This window comes from Cheilinus undulatus, linkage group 18 (assembly GCF_018320785.1).
Source record: "Cheilinus undulatus linkage group 18, ASM1832078v1, whole genome shotgun sequence".
In the NCBI taxonomy this organism is placed as follows: Eukaryota; Metazoa; Chordata; class Actinopteri; order Labriformes; family Labridae; genus Cheilinus; species Cheilinus undulatus.
The window spans coordinates 14631802-14659317 of NC_054882.1; the positions used below are offsets into that span (position 1 = coordinate 14631802).

The window sequence follows — 27516 nt, forward strand, 5'->3', positions numbered from 1 at the left end:
AGACTGAGAGTAAGTGGATCAAGAGCCACCACAGACTGGTCTAGGAAATGGACTACAAGTGTCAGGTTCTTAGTGCCAAGCCTCTCCAGAACCAGACACATTGTCAGAGTCTCACCTGGGCTAAAGAGAAAATGGGCTGGACTGTTGCGGTCTCAGTGGTACAAAGTTGTGTTTTCAGATGAGAGTCAATTTTGGTTTCACTGGAAATCAAGGCCTCAGAGTCTGAAGGAAGGTCAGAAAGACCCAGAATCCTCCAGGTCTTAAAGTCTAGTGTTTCCAGTCTCCACAGTCAGTGATGGTTTGGGGGTCCATGTCATCTGCTGCTGTGGGTCCACTGGTCTTTATCAAATCAAGAGTCAATGCTGTCAGCAGTCTACCAGGAGATTTTAGAACCCTTCATGCTCCCACCTGCTGAGAAGTTTTATGAAGATAATGATTTCATTTTCACATGTTTTTTTCAAAGTGGTTTACTGACCATGGTGTTACTGTGTTTGATTGGCCACCTAACTGGTGTAACCTGAACCCCACTGAGAATCTCTGGAAGATGAGAGACACCAGACTGTTAAATGACAACATGCAAATACTACAGGCTCATTTTAAGTGAACTAAATATGCAAGATATTCTTGCATGTTTTTGTTTGTAACACAGGGTTTTTTTCCTCTGCAGGATAGTCTGCATGAAAAATGTAGAGAGTAAAATGAAAATTCTGCAGGCCCCATTAAACCACAGAGTGTAATCCATCAGCTTGATAACAGAAACAAGTCAGATTTGCATTATTGGTGCTATTTCATGAAATTACCATTTCTGTAAAGGAAATTTTAAGCTGCAGATTTAAAGTATAACGCTCACTTCTACTAGCACAGTAGCCTCTTAACATGTTGAGAGCACACTCAGCATGTGAGGAGCATTTATCAGTGACCAAAGGGACACACCATGCATGCTATACTTTGCACTACAGAGTCCAAAATAGGCTGGCATGTCTGCAAGAATACTCTAATTGTTTGCTCAGTTGCTGTGATTGAATAAGAATATTCATCATTCAGTGTTTGGGGAACATTTCTCTATTTTTATCCTCTGCCTGAGAAACTTTTAATCCTCTTAAAAGTCCTCACTACTGCTAACAGTTTTTTTAAACTTAGAAGCTCTTGGAGGGATAATATGCTCTGTGAAAAACAGGATCTCGTCTCAACTTTAAGGGACGATTCTTAGAAAAGTCATGATTCTAAGAATTGTCTTATATTTATCTTATTGGGAGGAACTTTTTGTATTCAGTGACATTTCTTAGTGCTACCCAGGTCAATCCATCCAGTTTTTAAAAAGATTATTAAAGACAGCTTACTAGTTACCAACATTATTGTAAGCGTAGAAAAGAGATTTTACATAAGGTAAAACAGCTCTTACATTTAGGGCAGCGATCTGCTCTTGAAGTTCTGAAACATGAGCTGCATTCTGATTGGTCAGGAGCTCCAGCTGTAGTGTTAGGTGTTTCAGTTCAACTTCTTTGATGTTTAAGTCACTCTGCACTTTCTCCAGCTGGCCAAGCAGAATCTCAGCCTAAAGATACGAGAGTATATAATAAAAACAGACGAGAAGATCACATTTAAGATCTAGGATCAAAACAGTATTCGCAAGTGGGTTTAAAAGATTATAAACACAAGTACAATCATGACTCAAATACTAAATTCTAAATGGAAATACAGATCTTTACCAAAAGGTGGCAGTGCAGTCAAATGCATCTATGAACAGTCACCTATCCGCCAAAATCATATAAGTACCAGACAAAAGCAAAGCTTATATCTTCCAGACCTCCTGCTCTTTGCTCTGCAGGCTCTGCTGAGCCGTATCCAGGGCATCTCTCAGCTCCTGGGTGGGGTCCCGTGTGTTTTCGTGGTAACAGTGTCTCGTCTCATCCAGTTTGGACTGCAGAGCGGAGATCTGAAGCCTGTTGGACAGCTGCTGCTGCTCCAGGGCCTGCTTATCCTAGAAAAGTGAGCGGATATGAGAAGAAGGAAAGTCTGTCCCTTAACTTTTTTATGTTTATAAACCATTTCCACTCAAACAGACAGTAGATCACCTAAACCTGCAACCTGCCTCATAGATATTGTCTTTCACCTTTAAAAAAAGAGTTTTTTTAAAGAGGGGGTATAACACTTTTCTGTTTTTAAAACATAAATATAAAGTCACAATGTTTGGTGTCCATACTCCACATATGCAAATTTTCAAACCGCAAGATAAATGTATGTGGCAGTAATCTTGGAATTAGAGTGTAATCTGATGAAAACGGTTCATTGGGAATCTTTCCGAGATCTCTCCGAGACAAGATTTCGATGGAAGGAACAGATGAGGTCATTGCAATAAGATCTCCTGACTGGTTCGCCCGTGCTGCCGGCAAAGCGGAACAGACCGCATAGCACTAGCACAGCAACATAGCCACATTGGAGGGGGTGGGCACAAAACATTGAGTCCTGCCACCGGCTAGGCTCGGGAAAATCGGCCAATCGGAGGAAAGCAGGTCCATGGGGGGGGGGGGGGGTAAAAGAGACAGCAGCGAAAACGAAGTGTCTCAGATGGAGGTTAAAGTAAGGGTTTTTCAGGACCCCAGTGTGAGAAACATGAGGAATATTTTGAGCTGTAGACCAAGTGAAGCTACTACGTGGGTATCAGAGAGATGGTGTAAAGCCTTGGAAAAATCCGTGCATATACCCTCTTTTTAAACCATTATATATATATATATATATATATATATATATATATATATATATATATATGTATACACACAAATTTTGACACCTCTGTCCAATCCCATTTCAGGCCAATTTCTAAACGGCTTTTCTTTGTTGGAGAAAGTTGTTTTAGTCAGTTAAAAACATTTTCAGACATAAACAGCATCACTGAGGCATTTCAATCAGGTTTTAAAGCACTACACCAAATCTAAACTACACTTTTAAAAGTTTTTAATGATATTTCAATAAGTCATGCATGCATTGTAATGTGTACAATATCTTAGGAACCATAAGGAGGATCTCTGTTCAGTAAATTTTGATCTGAGGCGTACCTTTTAGCCGACCTACAGACAACCAGGTCATATTGGCTTCTTATTATCTCCTTTTTCTAACGTACTAATATTCTAATAGATTCTTACATAAGCTTTAATACTTTAAGTCCTTTTTCAAGACTCTTAATATATTTCCACTGCATCTTCAATCTCCAACCAGTTATGTGCATGTTTTGTGCAGACTGTAAGATAAAAATTTGACAAAGTAGTCAAGAAAATGCAGACAGTATATGTTTTTGTAGTATGCAAACTAAATCTTTCTTTGAGAAGGTTGTAGTGCTAACATAAATTCTAGGTTAGTACAACACTAGGAAGAAGCTGCACTGCAGAGCAGCTTTTGCAAAATCCTGTAAAATGTTTACAAGTATCAACAACAGCTTCAGCTCCAACACGTTCTCCTCCAACCACTTCTCAGAAAACTTCAGTTACTTACCTCTCTGAACATGCAAACATTACTTGATCACACAGTTAACCTGCTAACTAGCGACGCAGTGGAGCTTTATGGATGCACTAATAGCTCAGTGGGGAAAAACACAAACAATATTGCACACTGACGTCAGATCTGGTAGAGTCCTTCAGAATCCCAATTATGCTTTAAACTAAGTCTAAAAACTAGTCTACAACATCTTAAGGCAAGTATAAAAATTCAAACTAGCAATAAAATTTAAAATGTATGGTCTCAGATTTAAGACTTTTTAAAAGCCATAACTTTTGCGAGAGTCATCAACTATAACACTTTTTAAGACCCTGCAGACACTCTGTAAATGTGCTTTATAAAAAAGACATGGACTGGAAGTGAGTATTTTCTTACTTGTGTAAGCTCTTGTTCTCTCAGCTTAGCTCTGTGGAGCTCCTGTTCCAGGTGACTGACAGATCGATCACTTTCTGTGCTGTTGAGCAGTGCTTGTTCGAGCTCTCTGATTCGCCCTGCTAGCTTGTCTATCTCTTCGTTGCGCTCTGCGAGGTCACGCTTGGCTTGCTGATTGGCTGAAAGCAAGGATGCATGGTCCTCTGTCTTGTCTTTAATCATAGCTTGCAGAGTCTCCACCTGCGGAAACAAAGAAGCGGGCGGGGGGTTTGAAACAATTAGAGAAATAAGCAGCATAAAGGAAAATGTAAAAAAGGATGAAGTGTAGATAAATAAGCCATTCTTGATCTGCAGCTGCCGGTACCAAACAATAAAAAGTTAAACCCTTCCAGAGAGCAGTAACATGGAGTTGAAAGACAAATGAAGTGTAAATCAGAAGCAGATGGATGCTTAAAAAACAGGCAATGAAACAGGAATGGATGGCAAGCAAATAGCACTAAGAATGAGTCTACGGATGATTGCACAGAAATAATGATGAATGATGCACACCATGCACAAGATAAGTATGCTAGTTAGGTTTCATACCTGCAGAACCAAGTCCTCAAACTACAGCAATCCATTCGGCACAGGGGTAAACACATGGCAAAAGTCAGCACACAATGCAATCACGTCAACCTTGTTAATTAATACTATGTTTTCTTTAGTTAAAAAAACAATCTGCAATGCTTAAACAGAAAATGCATTACACACTGCAAATGCAATGCATTTTAGTGTAAAAAAGCCTTTGGTGTGATATTGTCCTGTAGATAAATCTATTCTTGGTCTCACCCGGTGTCCTTTGTTATCCACGCTGGCTGTCTGTCTGAGTTGGGCCTCAAGCCTTCGGATCTCCTGCTGAAACTCGTCTCTCTCATGCTCACGCTCCACAGCCTGCTCCTATAAGCACAGAAACAAAATGATGTGAAAGACTGTGACATCCACATTAAGCAGCGACATAAAAATATTGTCACTATATTGTCTTCCTCAAAAACACTGGAGAACACATGGTCATTACTACAATCAACAGCCAAAAAAGAGAGATAAATTCAGATTCAGACAGATTTTTTTGATTGCTCGTTTGTTTGGTTTTTACCTCTATAAACTGGCGGTTGTGTTTCAGCTGTTTCTCAAGAGCTTGGACTTGCTGATGGAGGTCTTCTGTACGGGTCTTGTGGTGCTGCTCCGTCTCCAGGCCCTTCGTCTCTTGCTCTTCCAGCTCTCTCTCCAGGGCCCTGAGGCGAACGGACAGAGAGCTGTGGTCCTTCTCTGCCTGCCGTTGCAAGTCCAGCCTATCCCGCACCAAACGCTCTGTCTCCTCCAGGAGAGCTGAAATGATTTAAAAAAGAAAGACAAGACATTTTCAGTGCAAATGCATATATGCAAAACATTTATAAAGGCTGAGAAATAAATAGAGTAGTAAAATACAAAATCGTTACACATGATGTCTTTCCTCCAGAAAAGACACTGAATCACACAGCACTCCACATCTTTGCTACAAGCTAATGGTAACAGCAGTGTTACAAACGGCAACCTCACACAGCACTGCAAATAAACTGCATAATCATCCCCCACCCCGTCATCGCACACTCATACTCCACTCTGACCCACAAACCTGTCTCAGGATCTAAAATGAGCCAAAGGCCTACGGAGAAAAGACACATCTGAGCGTGGACGTTATATAAGTGTGCGGCCAAGCGTACTTAACAGGTCATGTACTTTTATGCAGACAGAGGCACACAAATCTGTGAATGTTCCCCTCACCTTTCTCCCTCTCCCCAAGGCCGGCAGAGAGGTGCTCCTTCTGGCGCAGGAGAAGCGTGTGCTCCTCACTGAGCTCCTGATGCTTCTGTCTGAGGCTCTCCAGCTCCGAGGTGAGACCCTGCACCTGGTGCAGCTTCGTCTTCAAGTCCTCCAGCTCCTCCACTAGTCTCTCCTCTTGGGCTTCCTTCTGCTGCAGGGACTCCTCCAGGATGGCTTTTTCAGCCACATAACCCTCCAAAAGCCCTGAGCACGTCATTCAAAGTCAAAAGAACAAGGCATTAAAACAGTCAGTGGATTAATTTAGCGGCATAAGATGATCTAAAGAGAAGTTCACCTTCAGCCTTGTGGAGCTCCAGCTGGAGTTGACTTTTCTGCTTCGCCTCCTGATCAAACCGCTCCACTAAGAGCTTATGCTGCTCAAGAAGCTGGGCGGAGTCTTCTCTGCCTTTGGAGAACTTTTCCTCCAGAGAAAGGTGGTGGTCATGAGTCTGCTCCAGCTGGGGAAAAAAGGAGTCAACAAACACAAGACAAACACATTATTTTTAATCTGAATAGGTATGTGTGTGGGTGGTTGAGATGACAGTGGGTGCATGCTTCTTTACTTGTGTGTTGGCCTGGTTGAGCAGCTCCAGCAGTGTGTCAACAGTGTGTCGCAGTCTGCTGCAGGCGTTCAGAGCTGCTTCTTCTCCCCCAGGATTGAGCTGAGTTTCCGAAACCAGCAGGCTTTCACAGAGCAGGTGGGTCAGCTCCAGGTCATCTGAAGACAGCTCTGCAACTGATATACAAAGTAAACTGTGTTAAAAAGTTATGCATATTTTGAATTCTACATTTCAATCCACCAGAAGAATAACCATTCTGTATGCTTTGTATGCTTAAAAAAATATCAGTGAAATATATTGAGACCAAAAAAGACTAAACTTTGCTGTGTTTCAGAGTACTGCAAAACCCAAATCATAGGTTGCACTGGTCTATAAGCAGCAGTCTGTTTCTGGAAAAAAGTTTGAATTGCATGAGTATTTCCTTAGCATTTACTCCACAATGGGCACTTTCCGTGCAGCTTTTTACAACAATCTGGTTCTGTGAATGAGTTTGCACCTCTGCTAGCTATAATACGGTAGTCGAGCTCTCAGTCTGCTGCAATTGCTTTCAATCTGACACACACACACAGTTCACAAGTCGTGCTGCCAAACTCTGCTGGTCACTCGTCTTTAACTAAGGAATCTTTTCAATCAAACCTGCTCTTCACAATGATTATCAACTTTTCAGTAAACCCATGTTTTCTTTTCAAGCAGGATTATGACCAAAAGAGATGTTAAAAAAGTGGTGCTAACCCCTGTCGGTCTGGTCTGCATTACTATGCATCACAGCACATTGTGAGCCGTGAAGCAGCTGCTTGCAATAGAGGATGAATGGGAATGAAACGCCTGACATCAGGTCACGTGCAATGTGTGATGCTGCACCTAATCATAAAGCCCAGTTCACACCAGAGATGTGTTTCAAGATGAGTCGAAACTCAATTATTTGCAAACGTGCCACTCTTCAACATTTCAAAAGCCTGTAAGTTCACACCACTAACTGGAGGAGATGATGTATCATTTCCACAGCAATGACTCTCTCAGTCACTCTAAAGTGATTTGATTCTCAAGTTGCTGTGCAATAAATCTGTCTTGTAAGAAGAGCACGTTAAATGTTTTTCCTGTATCTTAATCATCTGGATAATGCGTAGCAACAAACTGTATTATTCCTGCTCATCACCAGTTCCTTTGTCCTTACCATCATAGCATGGCAGTGAAATTTCTTTGCTAGCCTAGTATCTGCCGAGAATCTTTCTTTTTGGACACACACATTTTGCTACTACAGCCTTTAATCTCTCATGTATTAGCTTGTATAGTGCGGAGCATCCTGCTTTCCTGTACAGCAAAGTTTCCGTGTGAAAAGTCAGATAAAATCTTGTGAATTTTTGAAATAACAATAACCATTTATTTTTTTAAACTATCTATTTAACAAAAAAAAACAGTTTCTGGTGTTTACAGCCTAAATATTTCCTATTTCCCATTCCACAACTATCTGCTTGCAACATCCAAAACTGGCATGCTCTCTGTCTGGCTTATCAACGGCTTACTTTGATTTTTATTTTGAGGCTGGTTGGAGTTTTCAGTGCAGTAAGCGCAGATTTAATTATGACTAAACCTCAACTGAGGGGTGAGATAATCAACTTACTGTCATGATCGTAAAGAAAAAATGGGTATCTACGATGAGTCTTCTACAGCAGATTTTATAGAGTATGATGCTGATCCCAGCAGATCTAGACACACAAACCTGATTCTTGAGCATCTTTGTTTCCTGTAGATTTCCTCCGATTGGTCGTCTGCTCGGATGTTTTGGTCCTGGCACTGATCTTTTGCCCAATCAGCTCTTCTGTTGCAATCATGTTACGAATCATGTCTATCAGCACCTTCTTCAGCTTTTCATTGGCCTGGTGCAGGTTACACCTGTGGACAACAAGCATGACACATCAGACATGCATTGACAAAGCCAAGTACATGAATTAGCATGGGACCTTTTATTTATACATTTATGTTTCCTGTTTCCGAAACAATTGTATAATATATATTTTATATATAATTTCCAGTAGACGATAATAAAATGACAAAGTCCAATGTAAAGCATGTAAGAACCTTTGAAGAAGAAAGGTCCATTTGAATTGATAATAATTACAGCATCAAAAAATCTTTTAGTTTGTAGGTAATGTGAAAAATATCCATGTAATGTGATATATTAATGTATAAATTCCACACAGCTTGAACTGCTACCAGGATGAAGAATACAGTCAGCACAGTGCATCTCTCACCTTTCCTCTTTAGCAGCCTGCAGATCATCAGTGAGCATCTTTAGGAGGTTTCCTCCCTCCTGACTCTCTCGCTCCCTTCGTTGGAGGAGCGTATCCAAAGTGTCCATCTCTGCACGCTTCCCCTCTAACTCTCCCTGAAGACAGCTGACCTCTGCCCGCAGCTAGGCAAATAGAAACAGTGTATGTTAATTCAACCAACACTTCACACAAGCCTTTCAAGAGGCCATCTATTAACATGTGTGCATGAAGACCAAAGAGAAAGGAGACAACAGACTAAATAAATAAAGGATAAACAGCTTGTTTGCTTTGTTAAAAAAGAATAGCCAAAGTCTGAAGTTACCAGGAAAATATTTCTCGGTAGCTTAAATCCATCAACATTTACCAGAAAAGACAGTGCTACTGTGACTGAGAAGGTGACAGCTTAGGTAAGCCTACGTCAAACAAAAGAGAAGAAATTCTTGTGTCTCTGAAAAACATTTAAGTTCAGATTTTTCTTGCAAATGCAAAACAACAGGATACAAGAGGAGGGTTTTTCTACAGATTGATAAACCTTTGGATATAAAACAGACATCTGGACTGACCGGCTAACTTCAGGCTTTCCTGAGAAATCTTGAGAAATCTGAGAAAACTGTTATTTTCCCAAGGCATTGGCATGAAGCCACAGTAACACTGACCTTTGAGTTAAAATGTCACTACTTTATTCAAAGAGAAATATTTAAAACAGTGCAATAATCAGCTTAAGAAACCCTAAGAAGTCGCCAGATATGAATTAGCAAAGGGTCACAGTGACCTTGGCGTCAGTTTGTACATTTTTCCAACAGGATGAGGAAAAATTCCAACATAGTCCTCTTGACTTTCCCAAGAATGACAAGGACAGACAAGAAGAAAACATAAAGCTGAGAGTCAGTACAAAACTAAAAATCACATGGTGCACAGCATCCTGCCCGAGTCAGGAGCATGACAAACGCAGATGGCAGCTTATTCAGTGAAAATGAAAGCTTACCAGATGTTGCTGGGGTGATAATTCAACCTCGTCTAGTCAAAATAATATATTTAATACATCCTTTAACACATAAACACTCTCCTACTCTGATAAAGTTACAGCATACAGAGAAGGGACTCACTGACTTTAATCTTCGAGCATCCTTGGCAGAAAACCACGGCTGATTTCAGAGCTTAGAGCAGGATTTAAGCGACCAAACTTCTAACGTCCTGGCTGGAGTCTCTCTAAGAAGACACTTCTTTCTTCCAGGTCTGGATTAATCTTTCTTACCTCTGGTTCCTTGGCCTCTTCATTTTCCCTCTCCATCCTTTCACTTTAACTCTCTTCCCTCTCTTTTCTCTCCGTCTCCCGCTCTCCTACATCAAACATGTCTCAAGCAGCCACCTGCCTCTACCAAACAATGCTGTTGCCCTGACAACAGCACCCTCCCAACCACTCTTTAGCTTCTCTTTGATGACCTCACGGGGGGTAGGTGTGTTTTAATATCTCACTATGTAGAGCAAAGCCAGGGAGGAGCCATGGAAACAGCGGTGTATATACATAAGGTCATACTGATTAAAGTTTTTATTATGGATGAGCAAAGTCAAGTCATGAGGAGGGAGTAAAACTGCATAAACAGTTCATTCAAGGAGGGACATACATGCAGTTAGAAAAAGCTTTTTTGAAAGAGATATCTAACTGATTGATAACATGAATAGTAAATGATTAACATAGTAACAGTTTCAGTGTCTGAAACTCCAGAACGACGGAGTAGTGCATTGATGGGACATTGGTGTTGGCAGATGGTGGACCCTCAACGCCAAAAAATATGACAGGTGCCGATCAGAGTTGTTGATGTTTGTCAAACGTGGAAAACGGACAAATCTGAAGTCTTGACATATGTCGCTTTGTATGTGAAGTTTTTTTAATTAAACCACATGAAGAAATTATCTTTTTAATCATATTCTAATTTTTAAAGAAGTACCTGGCAATACAATAGAGCAGGGGTGTCAAACCCAAGGCCTGGGGGCCAAATCCAGCCCTTAGTACAGTTATACCAGGCCAACAAGATCATACCATATTTTCATGATAACTGGCCCACCAGTATGAGGTCTGCAGATTTCCTCAAGTATAAAAATATAAATTAAACCTTGATGATTTAAAATATCCTTGTTAAGTTAAACAAAATTAAAAAGTAACAAGTTAAAATAATAAGTCAGGAATGTGGCAGAAGAAATTGTGTTTTAATTTAATCTTTTCAATTTTGCATCTCACAATTCCAACTTAAACTTATGATTGACTTTTTAATTCATATTTCGACCATTCAGATTGGCAATTTAAAATATTAACACAAATTTTGACCTTGAAATTGAAGATTTGGACTTTTTCTGCCTTTTAAAAACATTATTTTGACCTCTCATTTTGTGTTTTGACCTAAAAAAATAAAAAGTTTCACTTTTTATCTCAGTGTTCTAACCTTTAAACCCATTTTGACTTTTTTTTAATATCTCAAAATCATTTTTCAACAGTGCAAGCTTTTTTCCCCCATAACTAATCACTTGTGAAAATGAGGCTGACAGTTTATGGACAAGCGTTGACTCTTAGACTCTCAGGTTAGATAGAGGGTTTGCACTGATGTGGAGACATGACTGTTCAGCCTGGCTTCTCTAAAAGAAAATTAAAAATTATGGAAATAATTTGGGTTTTTGGGTCAACAACTTTAAAATTAGATCAAATCAAAATTCAGAATGAAACAGAATGTTGAGTAAAAGTCACCAACACCGCGCTGATTCCATGGCTGAAGAGTTCTCAACTTCCACTGGCAGTAATGTAAACATTAGACCTGTGCAGGAGCTTCATGTATGAGTTTCCATGGTCAAGCAGCTGCATGCAAGCCTCACATCACCAAGTCCTACGCCAAGCATCAGATGGAGTGATGTAAAGCACACAGACACTAGACTGTGGAGCAGTGGAAACAAGTCTGAGTTTGGCAGATGCTGGGAGAAGGTTACCTGCCTGACTGCACTGTGCCAACTGTAAAGTTTTGTGGAGGAGGGGTAATGGTATGGGGCTGTTTTTCAGGGTCTGGGCTAGACCCCTTATCTTCAGTGAAGGCCAATCTTAATGCTTCAGCATACCAAGACATTTTGGGCAATGCTATGCTTCCAACTTTGTGGCAACGGTTTGAGGAAGGCCCTTTTCTATTCCAACATGACTGTGCCTCAGTGCACAAAGCAGGACTATAAAGACAGAGGTCGTTTTCACACCTGATAGTCCAGGGGACTCTGTCTGTTTTGGAAAGGAAATTGCAACATTGTTGCACTTTCCTTTGGTTTGGTTTGCATTCTCATTTCTCTTGGTCAAACAGACCAAACCGTCTGAACAGCTACAACCTCTGCCTGTTAGGGGCGCTGTCGTCACAAACAAAATGCGACTAAGAAGGAAAGACGGCGTAGAAAAAAACGAAACCAGAAATCTACCGCCTTCCGCCGCTTTTTTCTTCCACATAAACAATGAAAAAATACAGAATTTACACCATCTTGGGGTTTCTGCTTTTGCATTGGGGCTTATACATAGCAGCCAGCGAGGTGATGAGCCATCCAGCATGTCATTCTTAACATAAGACGAATAAATCACCACCGACTACAACCTGTCGCTATGGCTACACAGACACCAAGCGAGGTACCAACATGTTTTTGAGTGTATTAAATCACATATAAATCCGTATATTATTATGCTTTATGCAACTTCCTGCCTTTAGTTCACAAGTTGGTCTGCTTTGCTTTCACACCTCAAACGAACCGCACCAGGGTTCGTTGGAAGTGGACTGAGACCCCCTGTTTTCAAGTGGACCAGAATCTGCTTGTTTGGTCTGCACCAGAGTTTGTGTGGGCTTTCACACCACTCCAAACGAACTGGACTACCTGAGAAATTGGACCAGAGTTCCTTTAAAGTGGACCAAACAGCTCTGGTGGAAATGCACCCATAAAGAACTTGACTGGCCCACACAGAGCGCTGACCTCAACCCCATCCAGCACCTTTGGAATGAACTGGAATGGAGATTATAAGCCAGGCCTTCTGGTCCAGTATCAGTGCCTGACCTCATAAATGCTCTACAGAATGAATGGGCACAGATTCCTACAGAAGCACTTCAAAATCTTGTGGAAAGCCTTCCAAGAAGAGTGGAGGCTGTTATAGCTGCAAAAGGGGGCTAACTCCATATTAGAATACATTTATTGGAATATCAATACAATCCCTGTTGGTGACTGTCAGGTGGTCAAATACTTTGTCCATATAGTGTATTTCCTGCCAACATTTCTCTCGTTCTTTCTTTACTCAGGTATATTATGCATGCCTGCCGTTTGGGGTGTTTGTGCAGGGGCAATCAGGTATAAAAAGCCCTGAAGTTAGGGAATTAGCTCATGGCTCTTCTCTTACTGAGTAACTGTAAGCAGTCTTAGAGGCAGAATTTTAAACAAGACAGAAAATTACCCAGCCAGTTGAGAGCAGCTGATTGGGCTGTGATCGTTAGTCCTGCCCTCGTGTGCACAGCTCGACTAATGATGTGTGAGCAGGCTAATATTCGATCTGACTTAAAAATTGCTTGTGCGACTCAAAACTCATACTAAAATCAGCCTGAAATTGCTCAGTGTATGCCGGACTTAAATGTAATCCTGAGCAAAGAAGAGGAGAAAACCTGCCCAATGGATGACATGACTAAGCAGGATTATTCCCCCTCACTCAAACTGCTGGCTAGTAAAAAATGACAACCTGAGAACTGAGTCATTTCCACTTTTCATCCCCAGATTTTAATGTTTTGGATGCGACGCTGTGTGTATATGTGTGAGTGTGGTACCTGGGCCACCACAGCATCCAGCTGCTGCAGTTGGGCAGTGAGCTGGCTCATTTTGCTGGTGTAGCTCCGCTCCTTCTCCTCCTGTTCGGACGCGAAGCTCTGTCTCAGCTCTTCAAGCTCCAACTGCTTCTGCTCCTCCAACTCCGTCTTTAAGGAAAACGGCAAAAAATCAAATTAATGATGAAGACCACCATCTTAAAAAGCTGCTGTGAAGTGAAGATTTTTAAGATCCTCAGCTAAAGAAATCTCTGGCCATGTCTCACTGGCTGATGACTGAAATGTCTGGAAAAAAAAAGTACATTCAGCCTTCAAATCTTCTGCATTAGAGGATAAAAAGCTTAGATCCATCCATTTAGGCCCTGTTCAGACTGCAGAAACAGAAACACATGCACACAGCCCAGCAGATTCAGAGAACAGAGGGACAGATGCACAAAACACTTCTACATATATGATGATGGGATTATGTGCAAACTGGGTTTGAATAAAGCTCCAGTGGGAAAGGGTCCAACAGAAAGAACTGACCCTGAGAATAAACTGGTGCAGCTGGAGCTTAGAGCAGCCAATGTCAAAACAAACACACACACACACTACAGCTTTCCATAATCCAGACCTATTACATAATGTCTTTTTGAGCAGGCACTCAAATATTGAACTTTGGCTGAAATGGAAGATCATAATCATTTTTCACATATTGACCAATTAGAGGCAGGAAATCGAGCTGCTGCAATGGTGTCAAAATATTAGAGACTAAGCATAAAGATGAAACCAATACAGCCATCTTTCTCCTCATCTCCTTTACCTTCACTTGATTAATCCGGTCCTGCAGCCTCTCCTCTGATTGGACTTTCAGGAGCTCCACCTCTTCTAGGAAGTGCTGCCGATGCCTTGATGACTCCTCTTCCAGCTCCCTGCGGCACGCCTCCAGTTCTCGTGCAGAGAAGCTCCTCAGCTCCTACAGCAGACACGTGTCGTGGTTTAATGCAACGATATCCAGTTGATGAAATGGTCAGTCACAGGGCTTCTCAGAAAAAATATCTAAATAAATACTCTTTGCCTCCACACACAAGTAGACCATTATAAAGGATGAACAATAACTCTGTGTAATCCCCTCTCTCATTGGGAATAAAAGCTACAGAGACAAAAAGTCTACAGACAACCACTAAAAACGGCTCAGCAGGCAGCGCTGAGGATGCTTAATCATCATGAAAAAGACAGCTTCATATTCACACACCTGTTGCTGGAGCTGATGCTGTTCACTGAGCTGCTCTTTCTCAGCAGTGCAGGTATGCGAGAGCTCCTGAAGAGCAGCGCTGTGCTGTTGTTCCAGTTCTAAAACCTGCAAAAGGATGCAAAAATAAAATCCCTATGTGGCCAAGAGTCACAAGCCCAAAACAAAACATCTCATTTTATATATTTGCATATTAAAGCTCCTGTGAAAAACTTTTGTGGGGTGCTGATTTGAGTGCCCAGTGGACCAAACAAGATGATAAATCTATGTTGATCTCGTTATGCACATGTAAAATGTTTTGCAATGTGCAATCTAATGTTTTCGGTTTTCTGACATGCATTATGGTGTATTGTTACAATACATCAACAATGGCAGAATCACTGTATCATGTTATTGTCAATATTGTAGACTGGGGATGGAATTCATACTGGTTTCAATGATCACCACAATAGAATTCCCCCAGTAATAATGTACACGTTTTGATTAGCATTAAATACATTTATGAATACGTATGCTTCAATATCATGCCAAATACTGCCACAGTATGCTTCAAACTTTTTGGTTCATTACAGAAACTAGGATGCCAACATTGAATGCAGGCATAAAGTAAATATCTTCTTGCAAATACAAGTGGGCTTATAGTAAGGTGAAACTAGAATATTATTGTTGCATCTAAAAATAACAGCAAAAAAGACAACCTATTACAAGTTTAAATATATTTTTCCAAATTATTGTATTAATAAACAGAATATTTCAATTTACTTCTCGGATCTGTCAGGACTTAACTTAATGGATTTTAAGTTTTAGAATCTTTAAAACTATGACTTCACTGTTATTCTGCATAACATTGGCACCAAATTCTCAGGGGAAGCATATTGCTCTGTCTGCTCTGAAGTTGACAAAATGAGATCTGCACATATTAACCCCTTAAACCTTGAAAACACACAAATTATAGCCAGAAAATTCTCATTTTTTGGAACTGAAATGTCTATTTCACTTTCTAATGAAATCCAAAAAATCTAAATTTCCATAAAATTTAACATATATATTTTTTGTATCTCACTTGATACATTAGGTGTTTTTGGTAACTGATAGATTGTATTCAGAAGTTTTTTTTAGTAAGTAAGAACACTTTATTTATATAGCACGTTTAAAACAGCTTTTAGCTGACCAAAGTGCTTCACACTTAAAGCATAATAAGAAACAACCAAACATTACAAGACACAATAACATGGCAGAGAGGAGAATGTTTCTTTGATTGGAGAAGTCTCTAAGCAGTATTGAAAGCCATGGAAAACAGGTGGGTTTTGAGCTGGGCCTTGAATGAATGTATAGTGTTAGCACCTCTAATTTGAGGAGGCAGATTGTTCCACAGACGTGGACCTGCCACTGAAACAGCACGGTCACCTCTGAGTTTACGTTTCACTCTAGGGACAACCAGGAAGGACTGCTCAGAGGATCTGAGGGACTGAGGTGGGATATATGGGGTTAAAAGTCTGATAAATAAGAGGGGGCTAAACCATGGAGAGATTTAAAAACCAGCAATAAAATTTTAAAATGTATTCTAAAATCAGCTGAGAGCCAATGAAGGGAGGCGAGTACAGGGGTGATGGGCTCCCGTTTGAATGTACCTGTTAAAAATCTGGCTGCAGTGTTTTGCACGTATTGCAGGCGAGACAGCGGACTGACTGACCCCCAGATGGAGGGAGTTACAGTAGTCAACCCTTGATGTTATAAAAGCGTGAATAACTTTTTCAGTGTCTGTAAAAGATAAAAACGGCTTAACTTTTGCTAGGGCACATAGTTGATAAAAGCAGCCTTTACTACAGAATTTGTTTGTCAAACTTAAAAGCAGAGTCAAAAATCAGTCATTTATGATCATATTGATTAGATAGAGGTGTCATAAAAGTATGAATCAAATATGATACAACAGGCGTTAAGGGATTAAGACAAATCACTTTTTTGAGGGGTCTGGCTGCAGACTGCTCTCTGACTGCCATTCACACAAAACATTCATCTCAGAAAGGAAATACATACCCGAACTTTAAAAATAAAATCTGATTTAACTTCCACTTAGAGTTAAGATACCAAAAGTTGAAAACATGACCTGCAAAACATTTAATAAAGCAGAGTGAATAGTCTACAGGAGAAAATTTCCTCAGGGTTTTATTAATCAAACATTTAAAATCAGTGTTGATTTCTGACAGTAATGTGTCACTGGGTCCTGGCGGAAGTTCAGCTTTTCTTTGAAACGAGTGGAGGGCTCACAGGTCAGGAATCTGTGCTCTACAGCAAAGAACAGCTACTGAAATAAATTTGATTCAGGACATGTTTATTATCCAAAATCAACGTGCATAGCAATACGTGTTATGGCCTCTGTACCGTGATCGACACTGTATTGTGAGTCTCCCTCTCTCCTTAATCTCAATGTTGATCGCCCACTATTACATGCTCTCTCTGAAGCTTTGAATGAAAATTTGACTTTATCAACTTTTTTCTTTCATAACTTGCAAATTTTTGGTGCTATAATACGTAAAAATCATGGATAATGTATCGATTAATGTACCATCAATAAAGCATCAGAAAATGCTGACTTAAGTAAACATTAGAGGTTTCATGTTTGCTTTTTATGTGCCAATATTTAAATGTATATGCTAACAAAGCATGCATGAATCTCTGTCCTGCTCCTTTTAATTATTTTTCTTTATTAGACATAAACTTGGTGACATCATTTTTGTGTGACATATCTGTACTCTGAACATTTTAAGCACACTGCAACACTGTGGTAATTTTTCCATGATAATTTGATTATGAAATTATCATGTAGTTAGATCTTTGCTGGGGGCCACATATCACATGTCATGTGATTTTCAGTCCTACTTAGTATTATGTCATGCAGCTATGGTTGTCTGTTTTCTCAGATTCCACACATATTTATTCCTAAAAGTCAAATGTTGAGTAAAATGACCAGAGATGTGTTTGTACCTGCTTCTTTAGGGTCTCCAGGGCTTTGCAGTGTTCAGTATCTAATGCTTCTTTTTGAACAGCCAGCTCAGACTGTAAAAACAAAGCAGGAAACACTTTTAGGAAATCTGTAGAGTTGTCATTAATCCATATTTTTCCTTACTAGCTGAGTGGTAGAGAGATGGCTGTTTACCAAAGCTTCACCAATCATGATCACTGCTCACCTTGTGAACGTGGCTGAGCTCAGCTGCCATGGCACTAAACTTCTCGATGTGCACCTGAGCCAGCTCTTTCCTCAGCTCCTCCCTGATGGACAGCTGCTCTGCAGCGTGGCGCTCCATCACCTGCCTTTGTTCTGACTTCTGCTGATTTAACTCTCGATGATGCTGCTCTTTAAGTTGCGCCATTTCATCACGTAATGCCTGACATTAAAAAATAATAGCCTTCAAAAATACGTACAAAAAGACAAACCCTAAATAACATCTGAACTGTGTAAATGTGTGCCCTTACTTGCACTTCCTTTAAGTATGTTGCCTCCAAAGTGTCCATATTACCCAGCATCCTCTTCTCCAGTTCATCCCTCTCTTCCTGGTGTTTGCGGGCTAACTCAGCCTCTAAAGCTTCTAGCTGAGCCAGCCCGGTCTCCTCCAGAGTTTCCAGCTCTGCCTTTCGTTTTGAATTGAGAGCTTCTTCCAAGGCAACAAGCTCAGCGTTGTGTTTGGCTTCAAGCTCAGCAGTCAAAGCTTCAAGCTGATTTCTGTGACTGGCACTCAGTGAGTCTAGTTGCGCTTTGTGTTTGGCATCGAGTGAGTCCATCTCTAGGGAGTGTTTATTCAGTAGTGTTTCTCTCTCATGTTGCAGCTCAGTGTGATGTTTGTGCTGCAGCTCTGCCAGAGAGATTTCAAGTTTTTGGGAGACACTTTGCTCCAGTGATGCTTTCTCCTCTTTAAACCTAGACAGAGAGAGAAAGGGAGCATGTTTGAGGGTCTTAAAATGAAAGTGAAGATTCCTCTATTGAAAGGAAAAAACACCACTTTTACGAGCAGTCCCCAGAACTCTTATCTATCATTCCTTATGTTAATAAATGTTTAAAGTGGTCTGCCCCTAGTTTGTTATTTAACTCCACACAGATGAAACCATCAGTCTCTTCAAAATAAATTCAAAACAGCCTCGTTCAGATAATCTGGCAATGAATAATGCTCAAACTGAGGACAGATATTTGGTTAAAATTTTAGTTGGCAGCAGCCAAGAACGCAGTCACTAGGAAATGGTGCAAGTATTTCCCTGAGACTCTGGTTGGATATTTTAGATGTAATGTTGACATGGAGAGACTTTGATGTATTTGGAGAATTCAACAGTTAGCCAGTTTCTCCCACTTCTGTGTAAATTCTACCCATAAAACTCTTCAAAAAGACACGACTGACTAAATGTTGTAACGTTGCAGCCTGAAGCTGCAGTCATTTTTATTTTCACTAATATACAGTACATTCAGTATCCCAACATGAAGTTTGAAAACAGAATTAAAAAAATGAAATTCACATTGACATAAGTATTCAGACCCTTTGCAACGACACCCCAAATTTAGCTCAGGATTCTCCCATTTCTCTGGATCTTTGCCGAGATGTTCCTACATCTCCTCCCCCAGATCTCTGCCTGTCAACAATCCTGTCTTTGAGCTCTGCAGGCAGTTTCTTGGACCTCATGGCTTGGTTTATGCTCTGATATCTTTGTCAGCTGTGAGGCCTTCATTGCAAAATCATGTCCAGTCAATTTCATTTACCACAGGTGGACGCCAATCAAGTTGTGTAGAAACATCTTGGCAAAGATCCAGAGAAATGGAAGTAACCTGAGCTAAATTCTCAAGTGTTGTTGCAAAGGGTCTGAATACTTATGGGGAATGGTTCTCTAACCCTAACCCTGGAGGCAAATTGAAATAAATGTGGGAAAAATAGAAGACTTGAGTAGAAATAAAGCTCACCTGTCATTAGCTTGTCGTAGCCGCTCCTCACTCTGCCCCTGAAGAAGAGCAGTGAGCTCCTTCATGTCTGCTGCCATGCGGCTCTTTGCCTTCTGCAGCTCACCATCATACTGGGCTTGAAGTCTCTGTCGCAAAACAAGCACCTGTGGGCCTGAAAAATAAAACAAACACAATATGTCGCATATGATGGAAACATTTATATTTAATCCAATTCTAACTTCACAACAAACATCATACTAACAACCAGGTGGAGTCTTACTGTCGTCGTTGTCCAGAGCAGCCTGCAGAGACTTTAACTTCTCCCTCTCCTCATGAAGAGCCCTTTCAAAGCCTGTCCTCTCAAACTCTGTCTCTCTGTCATGGTCAGACTTCAGAGCAGAAAGCTCAGCTTCATGCTTCTTTTGGAGATCTTCTCTCAGCCTCTTCATCTCTTCCTGTAAACGCTCCTTAACAATAAAGACACCAAGCAGCATCTCAGATTAAAATCCTGCATCTTTAAATATGTTGCTGTACCATTATCAGTTTAATCTAAATTTTATTAGAAATGATTGAGTACCGTTTGTGTGTTATTTTGCATTTCTGCCTCACTAAAGGCAGCCAGTTTGTTCTCCAGGTAGTGGATGAGGGTCATGCTTGCCTGCAGCTCCTCAGTGTGACACCATATCCTCTGCTCCACTTCCACCTATCAGATACACAGTTATAATGTATTGCAATCAAGTGTTACAGAGCATGAGTCATTAATAGTCATAAATTTGACTTACCTCTACCTGCCTCGCCATCTCAAAATGAACTCGGGTCAGCTCTGTGAAGTTTAACATGTAATTCATTTCCATCAAACTGTCAGTGCCAAAGAGCAAACATTTGAATTTTATTAAATGTGTGATAAGAACCTTGTAAGTGATGATCAGAGAGTTTGGCTCTGAGTTGCTCTAGTTCCAGTGCGTGACGAGTTTTGATCTCCTGCAGCTCTTCGTAGTAGATGTCAGTGAGGTCTGAGCGTACCTGATGTTTAAAAAGGATACAAAAATGTAGTCAAATAAGCGATTATAGGGGTGTAAACCACCAGAGAGGGAGGCCAGATAGGATATTTCTGAAACTATCTGTCTAAGTCTACATCAGAGTTTCTGTTAGCTGGCATTTGCTGGTCTTTGGCTGGTTTCAAAGGTCGATGTCTGGCAGATAAGAATATCCAGTTAAAAATATGCCAATTACCAGACAAGTAAACAGTGAATAACTGCATAGCATATATTGCATTACCTAGAAGATATTTTGTCAAGAATCCTTTAATATAAACTCAGTAATTTTACTACGTCCCACCTCCTGTTCGGGGCTGAGATTGTTGATCTACCCACCAAGCCCATGACTAATTTAGGTGAATGTGATCAGTGTGGATGTCGTCAAACAAAGCTCCAGGGGACTTCATGGCTACTGAAAACTAAACAGAGAAACTGGTGGTATGGATTTAGAGTTTGTCATCAATTAAGGTAATAAGGAAGCCAAAAGAAAGGGAACTGCAGATACGCGAGTGGCATAAACACTAATGCAGCGTACAGGACAAGGAGGGGCCTGGTCTGAGCTGAGAGTTAGAGCGGACTTCAGTAAATGGGTAAATCTACCGATGAACTATTCTCAGATGAAGTGGAGCTGTATTCAACACATAATCATGTCATGCGGAAAGGCGCTGGTTGTTTGGGGTGGCGAGAACACCATCTAAATTCCATGTAGCTGCATGTTCCTGTTCGGGGCGTCCTGGCTAATCAGCGGCAGCAGTGTGGGAAGAGCCACTGATGAAAGGAGGACAGCAATGCACTATCCACAGTGGACACTTGTCTTTCTTCAGGACTACTCCAAATAAACCACAGTGGTTTGATTTACTGTTTTAGCGGAGGTTACGGTTGAGATCATCAGTTTATAGGCCTCATATGGGACCACTGATGGAAAGACTGAACTTTCATTTGTAATGCAGAGTTCTAGCATGTTTAGTTAATGGAGCACTGGTTGGTTACTTGTTTGGTTGATTTGTTGGCGCTGTCAGTGGAGGATGATATCTGGCTGTTCTAAGTGAGTAAGTTAGGGTAGCAGCTAATGTGCTAACTTAGAAGTAGCAGTACTAATGTGAAGCTTAGTGCTGCTGTTTACGTGTTTAACGCAGTCATTCACTGTGCAACTGACTGCATGTGTGTAAGGAACAGCACACAGCTTTAATGTTTGTTTAGAAAACTTGGATAAAAACTGTCTTTTCACTGTCATTTTCAAGGACCAGTCATGTGCAATATGAGTCTAACAAGCTGTATTAACAATTACTAGCTACAATTAGTATTGGACTTGGTTCAGGTTCAGACAGAAACCCGTTTCCTCAGACTCTTTTTAGGGCAGACACAGAGTTGTATCACAGCATTTTGGCTTTTATATGTTTTAATGTTGTTAAATGCAGGTTTTTGGTCACATGGCTATCTACCGTATTTTCTGGACTACAAGTCGCTCCGGAGTGACTAGTCACACTAGTCAAAAAATGCGTCATGAAGAGGAAAAAAACATATATAAGTCGCACTGGATTATAAGTCGCATTTATTTAGAAACCGACACACTGTTGTCTGTGCTCTGATAGAGAGGCGGTTGCATTGCATGAAGTGGTAACACCAAGAAGGCCCGCCTGCAAAGTCATTTATATTCATCTCCTTGGCAACTACCAGGGCGTGGAGATGTAACTGCACTGTTGACTGGCAGCATGTTGTTCAAGCACCCATCTGTGGACTCATTCCTCCAGCTCTTGCTTTCAGCCCGCGATTAGCTTTCTTCTTCATTGCAGTAAGAGATAAGCTAACCTCTGCTTTTTGCCAGTTCCTCACAAGATTCTCACTCACTCCAAACTTTCTTTCTGCTGCTCGATTACCGTTGTCGTTAATTTTTTCAGTGGTGCAGGAGCAGCATATAGTTGTCACAACCCTAGAGTGCCCTCTCGTAGCTGTAGACGGTAATGTTTACTCCTTGTGCATGTCAGTCAGTATGAATTGACATTTAAAAACGTGTTAAATTATATATATTTTGATATTTGTCGCACCTGACTATATGTCGCAGGACCAGTCAATCTATGAAAAAATGTGCGACTTATAGTCCGGAAAATACGGTAAATTAAATGTCTGGTCAGAACTGCCGGTCATTTTGGCCAGGGACAAAAAAAAAGGTCTAATGGAAACACTGGTCTAGATTTTTAAACTCCTTTTGACTCTCATCATCACTGTTTATATAGAAAAAGCACAGAGCGCCTGCCCGGACAACAAAGGAAAGTTATCCAATTACAGCCAGCTTTTACATTCACACTGAAGTCTTGCTATTGCTAAGTCTAGCTAGAAACAATACAATCTCTATTATTTATTGATCAGTAGTATTCAATAGGTTCTAAGCTTTTTTAACCAAAGAGAGTGCACTGCCTAAATCGCACACAAATGATGGCAACATTTCAGTACTGACACATTGCCAATATATTAGTGTGTTACCCCATTACCTTTAAATTGGATACCATATACTTCCTTTTTTGTTCTTGTGGTATCAAACAGGAGTTAATCTTGTTTTTACAGGTCTTGCAGTGAAATTTAGAATTCTGATATCATGATTACCCTACTTCTGGCTTCCAAAATGGCTTTAACCACTTTTAAGCAACCATTTCTGAGCAAGAATAACCTGAGTCCAAGGCTCATATCAGCTTCTCTATCTCTCTTTGTCACAATTTCATCAAAAATGAAAGAACAGAGTTTGAATTTGACCTGTTGCAGCTCCTTCTTGAAGGACAGAGCCATAGAAGATCGTAGATCAGAAAGCTCCATTGTGTGTTTCTCCTCCAGCTCAAGTCGCAAACTGTCAAGCAATTCCTGTATGGGACATGATATGAAGCTTTGTGACACTTTACTACTGTACTTTGGGAAATTTTGAAGAGACTTCATGAAAACTAGTTAATCATTTAAAGACTGCACATTTCCTTTAAAAGCACACCTTTTGTTTCTCATCTGTAAGGTCAGCATCAGTAGGCACGTGATCTTTACTCTTCCCTGGTGGGCTCTGAGATATGGAACTGAAACAGAAACACAAAGACATCATCAAATGTTGCTCGAGCTTTTAGTGGATGTTTTCGCACTTGTGTTTCATTCTTCTGGCATACCTTGTTAATACAGATTCCTCCATGGCACTTTCCACCAGCCTGAGCTGTAGCAGAGCGATTTCCTCTCTGTAATTCTCCTCGGTTACCTGCAATCGCTGCTCAAAGTACCTAAAGTAGGATGAAGGAACATCAGAGATAAGACAGGATCAGTGAGGGTATAGGGAACTAAATTTTGATTGTGAGCAACACAAGGCATACTGTCTGAACACCTTGGTTGATTCAGAATTTAAATTTCTTACATTGAACAAGAAGATGAGGCATTTATGGAACAAAATGACACTGTATGTGAGTGCCTGTCTGTGTGTGTGCCTGTAAGCCAAGTTTTCTCATACCTCCTCAAGCTCTCTAGCTCGGCCTCATTCTGCTCCTTTATTTCCCGTTTTTGATCATTAAATTCTGACTTCAGGCGCTCGATGTCATCAACACGAGAAGAGCGAGCAAGCAGCTGCTCCTTGAGCTCTGTGAGAAAGAGGGGAAGACGAGAGTAGAGAGAATGGTGAGAAAAACAGAAACTGAAAGTAAATAAATACTGAAAATGTTCCCTCTCTGTGACATATTGCAGTAAGGCATTATTAGAAGGTTTGTTTAACCCAGCTTTGACACAGAGTTAAGAACATGTTTGTCGATCAAATTAAGCTGTTGATTCAAAAAGAGGACTGTTGTGTAGACATCAGGCCGGTTTAACAAGCTCACCTCCCAATTCTTGGCGACTTGTCCTCATGCTTTCCAGCTGGCTCCACAGCTGACCTACTTCTTCCTCTGAGCTCTGTTTTAACAAGGTCTTTTCTTCCTGCAGGTGCAAAACCTGGTACACAGAGGAAAAAAAAAACGTTATGCATCCTGGATTCAGAAATAAATTACCCAAGTTCCTCTATTCCTAGCCTTTTAGACCGATGCAAGAAAAATTAGCTAACTGTAAAAGATAACAAAAGAATAAACATAATCAATACAGGTGCATCATTAGAATGTCATTTAACTTTTATATATTCTACATTCAAAGTGGAACATGTTAAGACTTTTTTTGTTTTTATTTTGATTACAGCTTATAGCTCGTGAAAATCATAAATCCACTATCTAAAAATATTAGAATATTGTGGAAAAGTCCACTTTGCAAAGGTTTCCTGAGCCTTCATTCTCTCACTCTGGTTCAGTACACACAACCACAATCATGGGGAAGACTGCTGTCTTTACTGTTGTCCAGAGGACAATCATTGACACCCTCCACAAGGAAGGTAAGCCACAGAAGGTCATTGCTGGACAGGCTTTATTAGAGCAGATTCATGGAAAGTTTACTGAAAAGGAAAAGGAGCGCAATCAACAGGGATGAGCTCAGCCTTCAGAGGACTGTCAAACCAAGCAGATTCAAGAACTTAGGGGAGCACACGAATTTTGGCTGAGGCTAGAGTCAGTGGATCAAAAGCCACCACAAACGGGGTCCAGGAAATGGATTACAAGTGGCAGGTTCTTAGTGTGGATCCAGTCCTGAACCACAGATGTCAGCGTTTCACCTGGGCTAAGGAGAAAAATAACTGGACTGTTGTAGTCTCAGTGGTCCAAAGTCCTGTTTTCAAGTTCCAAGAGTCTGAAGGAAGATCAGAGAGGCCCAGAATGCTTTAGTGCTTGAAGTCCACTGTTTCCAGTCACCACATTCAGTGATGGTTTGAGGTCCATGTCATCTGCTGCTGTTGGTCCACTGGTCATTATCAAGTCCAGAGTCAAGGCTGACAGCAGTCTACCAGGAGATTTTAAAGACCTACATGATTCCACCTGCTGAGAAGCTTTATGAAGATACTGATTTCCTTTCCACCCGCACAGTGAAGCCAAAACTACCAGGAACTGGTTTACTGACCATGGTATTACTGTGTTTGATTGGCCAGCCATCTGGTCTGACCTGGACCCCATAGAGAATCTCTGGGAGATGAGAGACACCAGACTCAACAATTCAGACGAGCTGAAGGCTGCTATCAGGGCAACCTGGGCTTCATAACCCCCCCAGCGGGACCACAGACTGATCGGCTCCATGACACGAGCAGAGATGCAGGAATTTGTGCAAAAGGAGCTCCAAACAAGTACTGAGCACATAAAGAGCAGAATTTTCCAGAAGGTCAACATTTCTGGATCATAAATCTTTTTTGGACTGATATTTGTGATAGTCTAATATTTAGAGATAGTGGATCTTTGATTTTTTTTTTGTGAGCTGTAAGATGTAATCATCAACATTAAAACTAGTCTTAAAATATTTCCATTTGTATGAGATGAACCAATGGAAGTTCAACTTCTTAAAAAAAAAAGAAGAACTTTTTCATTATATTCTAACAGAATAGAGATGCACCTGTATGTATGCAATAATACTATGAGCACGGTATCAGCAGATATGAACATTACTGCCAATACTTAGAGCCAATATATCGGCATAATATACAAACAGAATTGTTGAATATTGAACAGAACCAGCAGATCTAACTCAGCTGAGGTTTTTATATTTTTTTTATTCTTAAACTTTGAAGGAGTTCTAAGGACTGAAGTTTGCACACCAGCTTATTTCTTTTTCACACTCTAGAGGCATTTCTTTTGTATTATTTAAGGCACTTTGTCAGGATTGACAACCCACCCTGCTTAAACTTGTCTAATAAGAATAATTATTTCTAATTGTTAAGTGCAAGTTGAATAAAAAATGGTTGGGTTGCATCTTTATTTAGCACTCTACAGAGCTCACTGACAGTAAGCAGGTAACAGTGCAGTTTGAAACTCTCAAAAAAGTCACAAGGCTGTGTTTTACTGGTAAAATGCACATTATGCAACCCAAAGAAATTGCTTTATTTTTCAAATGTAGAATGTGTGCTGAAAAAGAATGCATACATGTTCTTTAAGATTAAACAAAGAAGGGTTTAAATACTGGTATCTCCTAGAATTAGTTTGAAAATAGCTACAAATACCCAATATTGTGCATCCTTAAGATAAATATTAAATAGTTATTGAAGGTAGGGACAGTGGACTGAAATAACACGTATCCAGCGACATGTTAAAGGGGACATATTATGCAAAAATCACTTTTTCAGGCTCTTCTAACACAAATTTGTGTCCCTGGCCTGTCCACAATCCTCTCAAGTACAAGAAAAATCCATTCCCTGTCCCCCTCTCGTTCTCCACCTTTCAGAAAATGTGTGCTGAAACAAGCCATTCTCAGGTTTATTACATCTAGTGACCTCACCAGGGGCCTAAGCACCCACCCCCAGGTTTTGTTGGCCCTCCCCCACTTGGAGGGAAGTTCTGTCCTCCTCTACTGATCCTCTCAGGTACCAGCTGTGATGCTGGATAGCTCAGTGGGTTACCCTGCTGACTATGGTCTGGGAGATGGATGGTTCGGATCCCAGTCAGGTCCTAAACTTTGGATAAAAGTGTCTGTAATAATCCAAGTGCTGCATCCATTTCCTGAGAGGGGTGTGGTCAGGGAAGGAGTCAGACAGCTAATTACCATTTAAAGCCACAGACACAGAAACGGCTCATTCTGAGCAGGGCTGAAACAGAGGGGTTTTTAGACATGCAAAAATCCAATACTGGAGTGTTTTTTCAGCAATAAACTTCACAGGCATGTTTTGGGGACCTCTGAGAACAATATAAACTTGTCTTAAAAGGGTAAAATATATCCCTTTTCATTTGTTCTGACTGAACTCACCTGTTGCTGCAGTTTCTGCTCCTTCTCCTGCAGGCCGAGCACTTCCTGTTCTTTCTCCTGCAGCGAAGAAACCAACTCCTCCAAAGTCCCTTAGAAACATTTAAAGATTGCATAAGCTGTATGAATATACAACTTAGTGGTTGTGAGTCTTAATTTTGTCT

At 40.6% G+C, this 27516-nt stretch overlaps 1 protein-coding gene across 4 annotated transcripts in view; it reads right to left on the reverse strand.

The window, feature by feature from the left end:
- Positions 1-27516, reverse strand: part of pcnt (pericentrin) — a 65571-nt gene that overhangs the window by 20531 nt on the left and 17524 nt on the right. For 3 of the 4 annotated variants that reach the window (XM_041812304.1, XM_041812305.1, XM_041812302.1), the window contains 28 exons: positions 27356-27444; positions 24373-24484; positions 24012-24138; positions 23680-23787; positions 23514-23592; positions 23288-23392; positions 20414-20525; positions 20285-20325; positions 20080-20205; positions 19783-19969; positions 19524-19674; positions 18056-18497; positions 17770-17967; positions 17567-17638; positions 14585-14689; positions 14153-14305; positions 13354-13500; positions 8516-8676; positions 7984-8156; positions 6267-6439; positions 5999-6161; positions 5665-5907; positions 4997-5229; positions 4693-4800; positions 4450-4470; positions 3868-4104; positions 1808-1981; positions 1403-1555 (listed from right to left, as the gene is read on the reverse strand). In XM_041812304.1, the coding sequence (XP_041668238.1) occupies positions 1403-1555; positions 1808-1981; positions 3868-4104; positions 4450-4470; positions 4693-4800; positions 4997-5229; positions 5665-5907; positions 5999-6161; positions 6267-6439; positions 7984-8156; positions 8516-8676; positions 13354-13500; positions 14153-14305; positions 14585-14689; positions 17567-17638; positions 17770-17967; positions 18056-18497; positions 19524-19674; positions 19783-19969; positions 20080-20205; positions 20285-20325; positions 20414-20525; positions 23288-23392; positions 23514-23592; positions 23680-23787; positions 24012-24138; positions 24373-24484; positions 27356-27444 (4193 nt within the window). The remainder of the gene's footprint in view (positions 1-1402; positions 1556-1807; positions 1982-3867; positions 4105-4449; positions 4471-4692; positions 4801-4996; positions 5230-5664; positions 5908-5998; positions 6162-6266; positions 6440-7983; positions 8157-8515; positions 8677-13353; positions 13501-14152; positions 14306-14584; positions 14690-17566; positions 17639-17769; positions 17968-18055; positions 18498-19523; positions 19675-19782; positions 19970-20079; positions 20206-20284; positions 20326-20413; positions 20526-23287; positions 23393-23513; positions 23593-23679; positions 23788-24011; positions 24139-24372; positions 24485-27355; positions 27445-27516) is intronic. The other variant, XM_041812303.1, reaches the window with a different exon arrangement.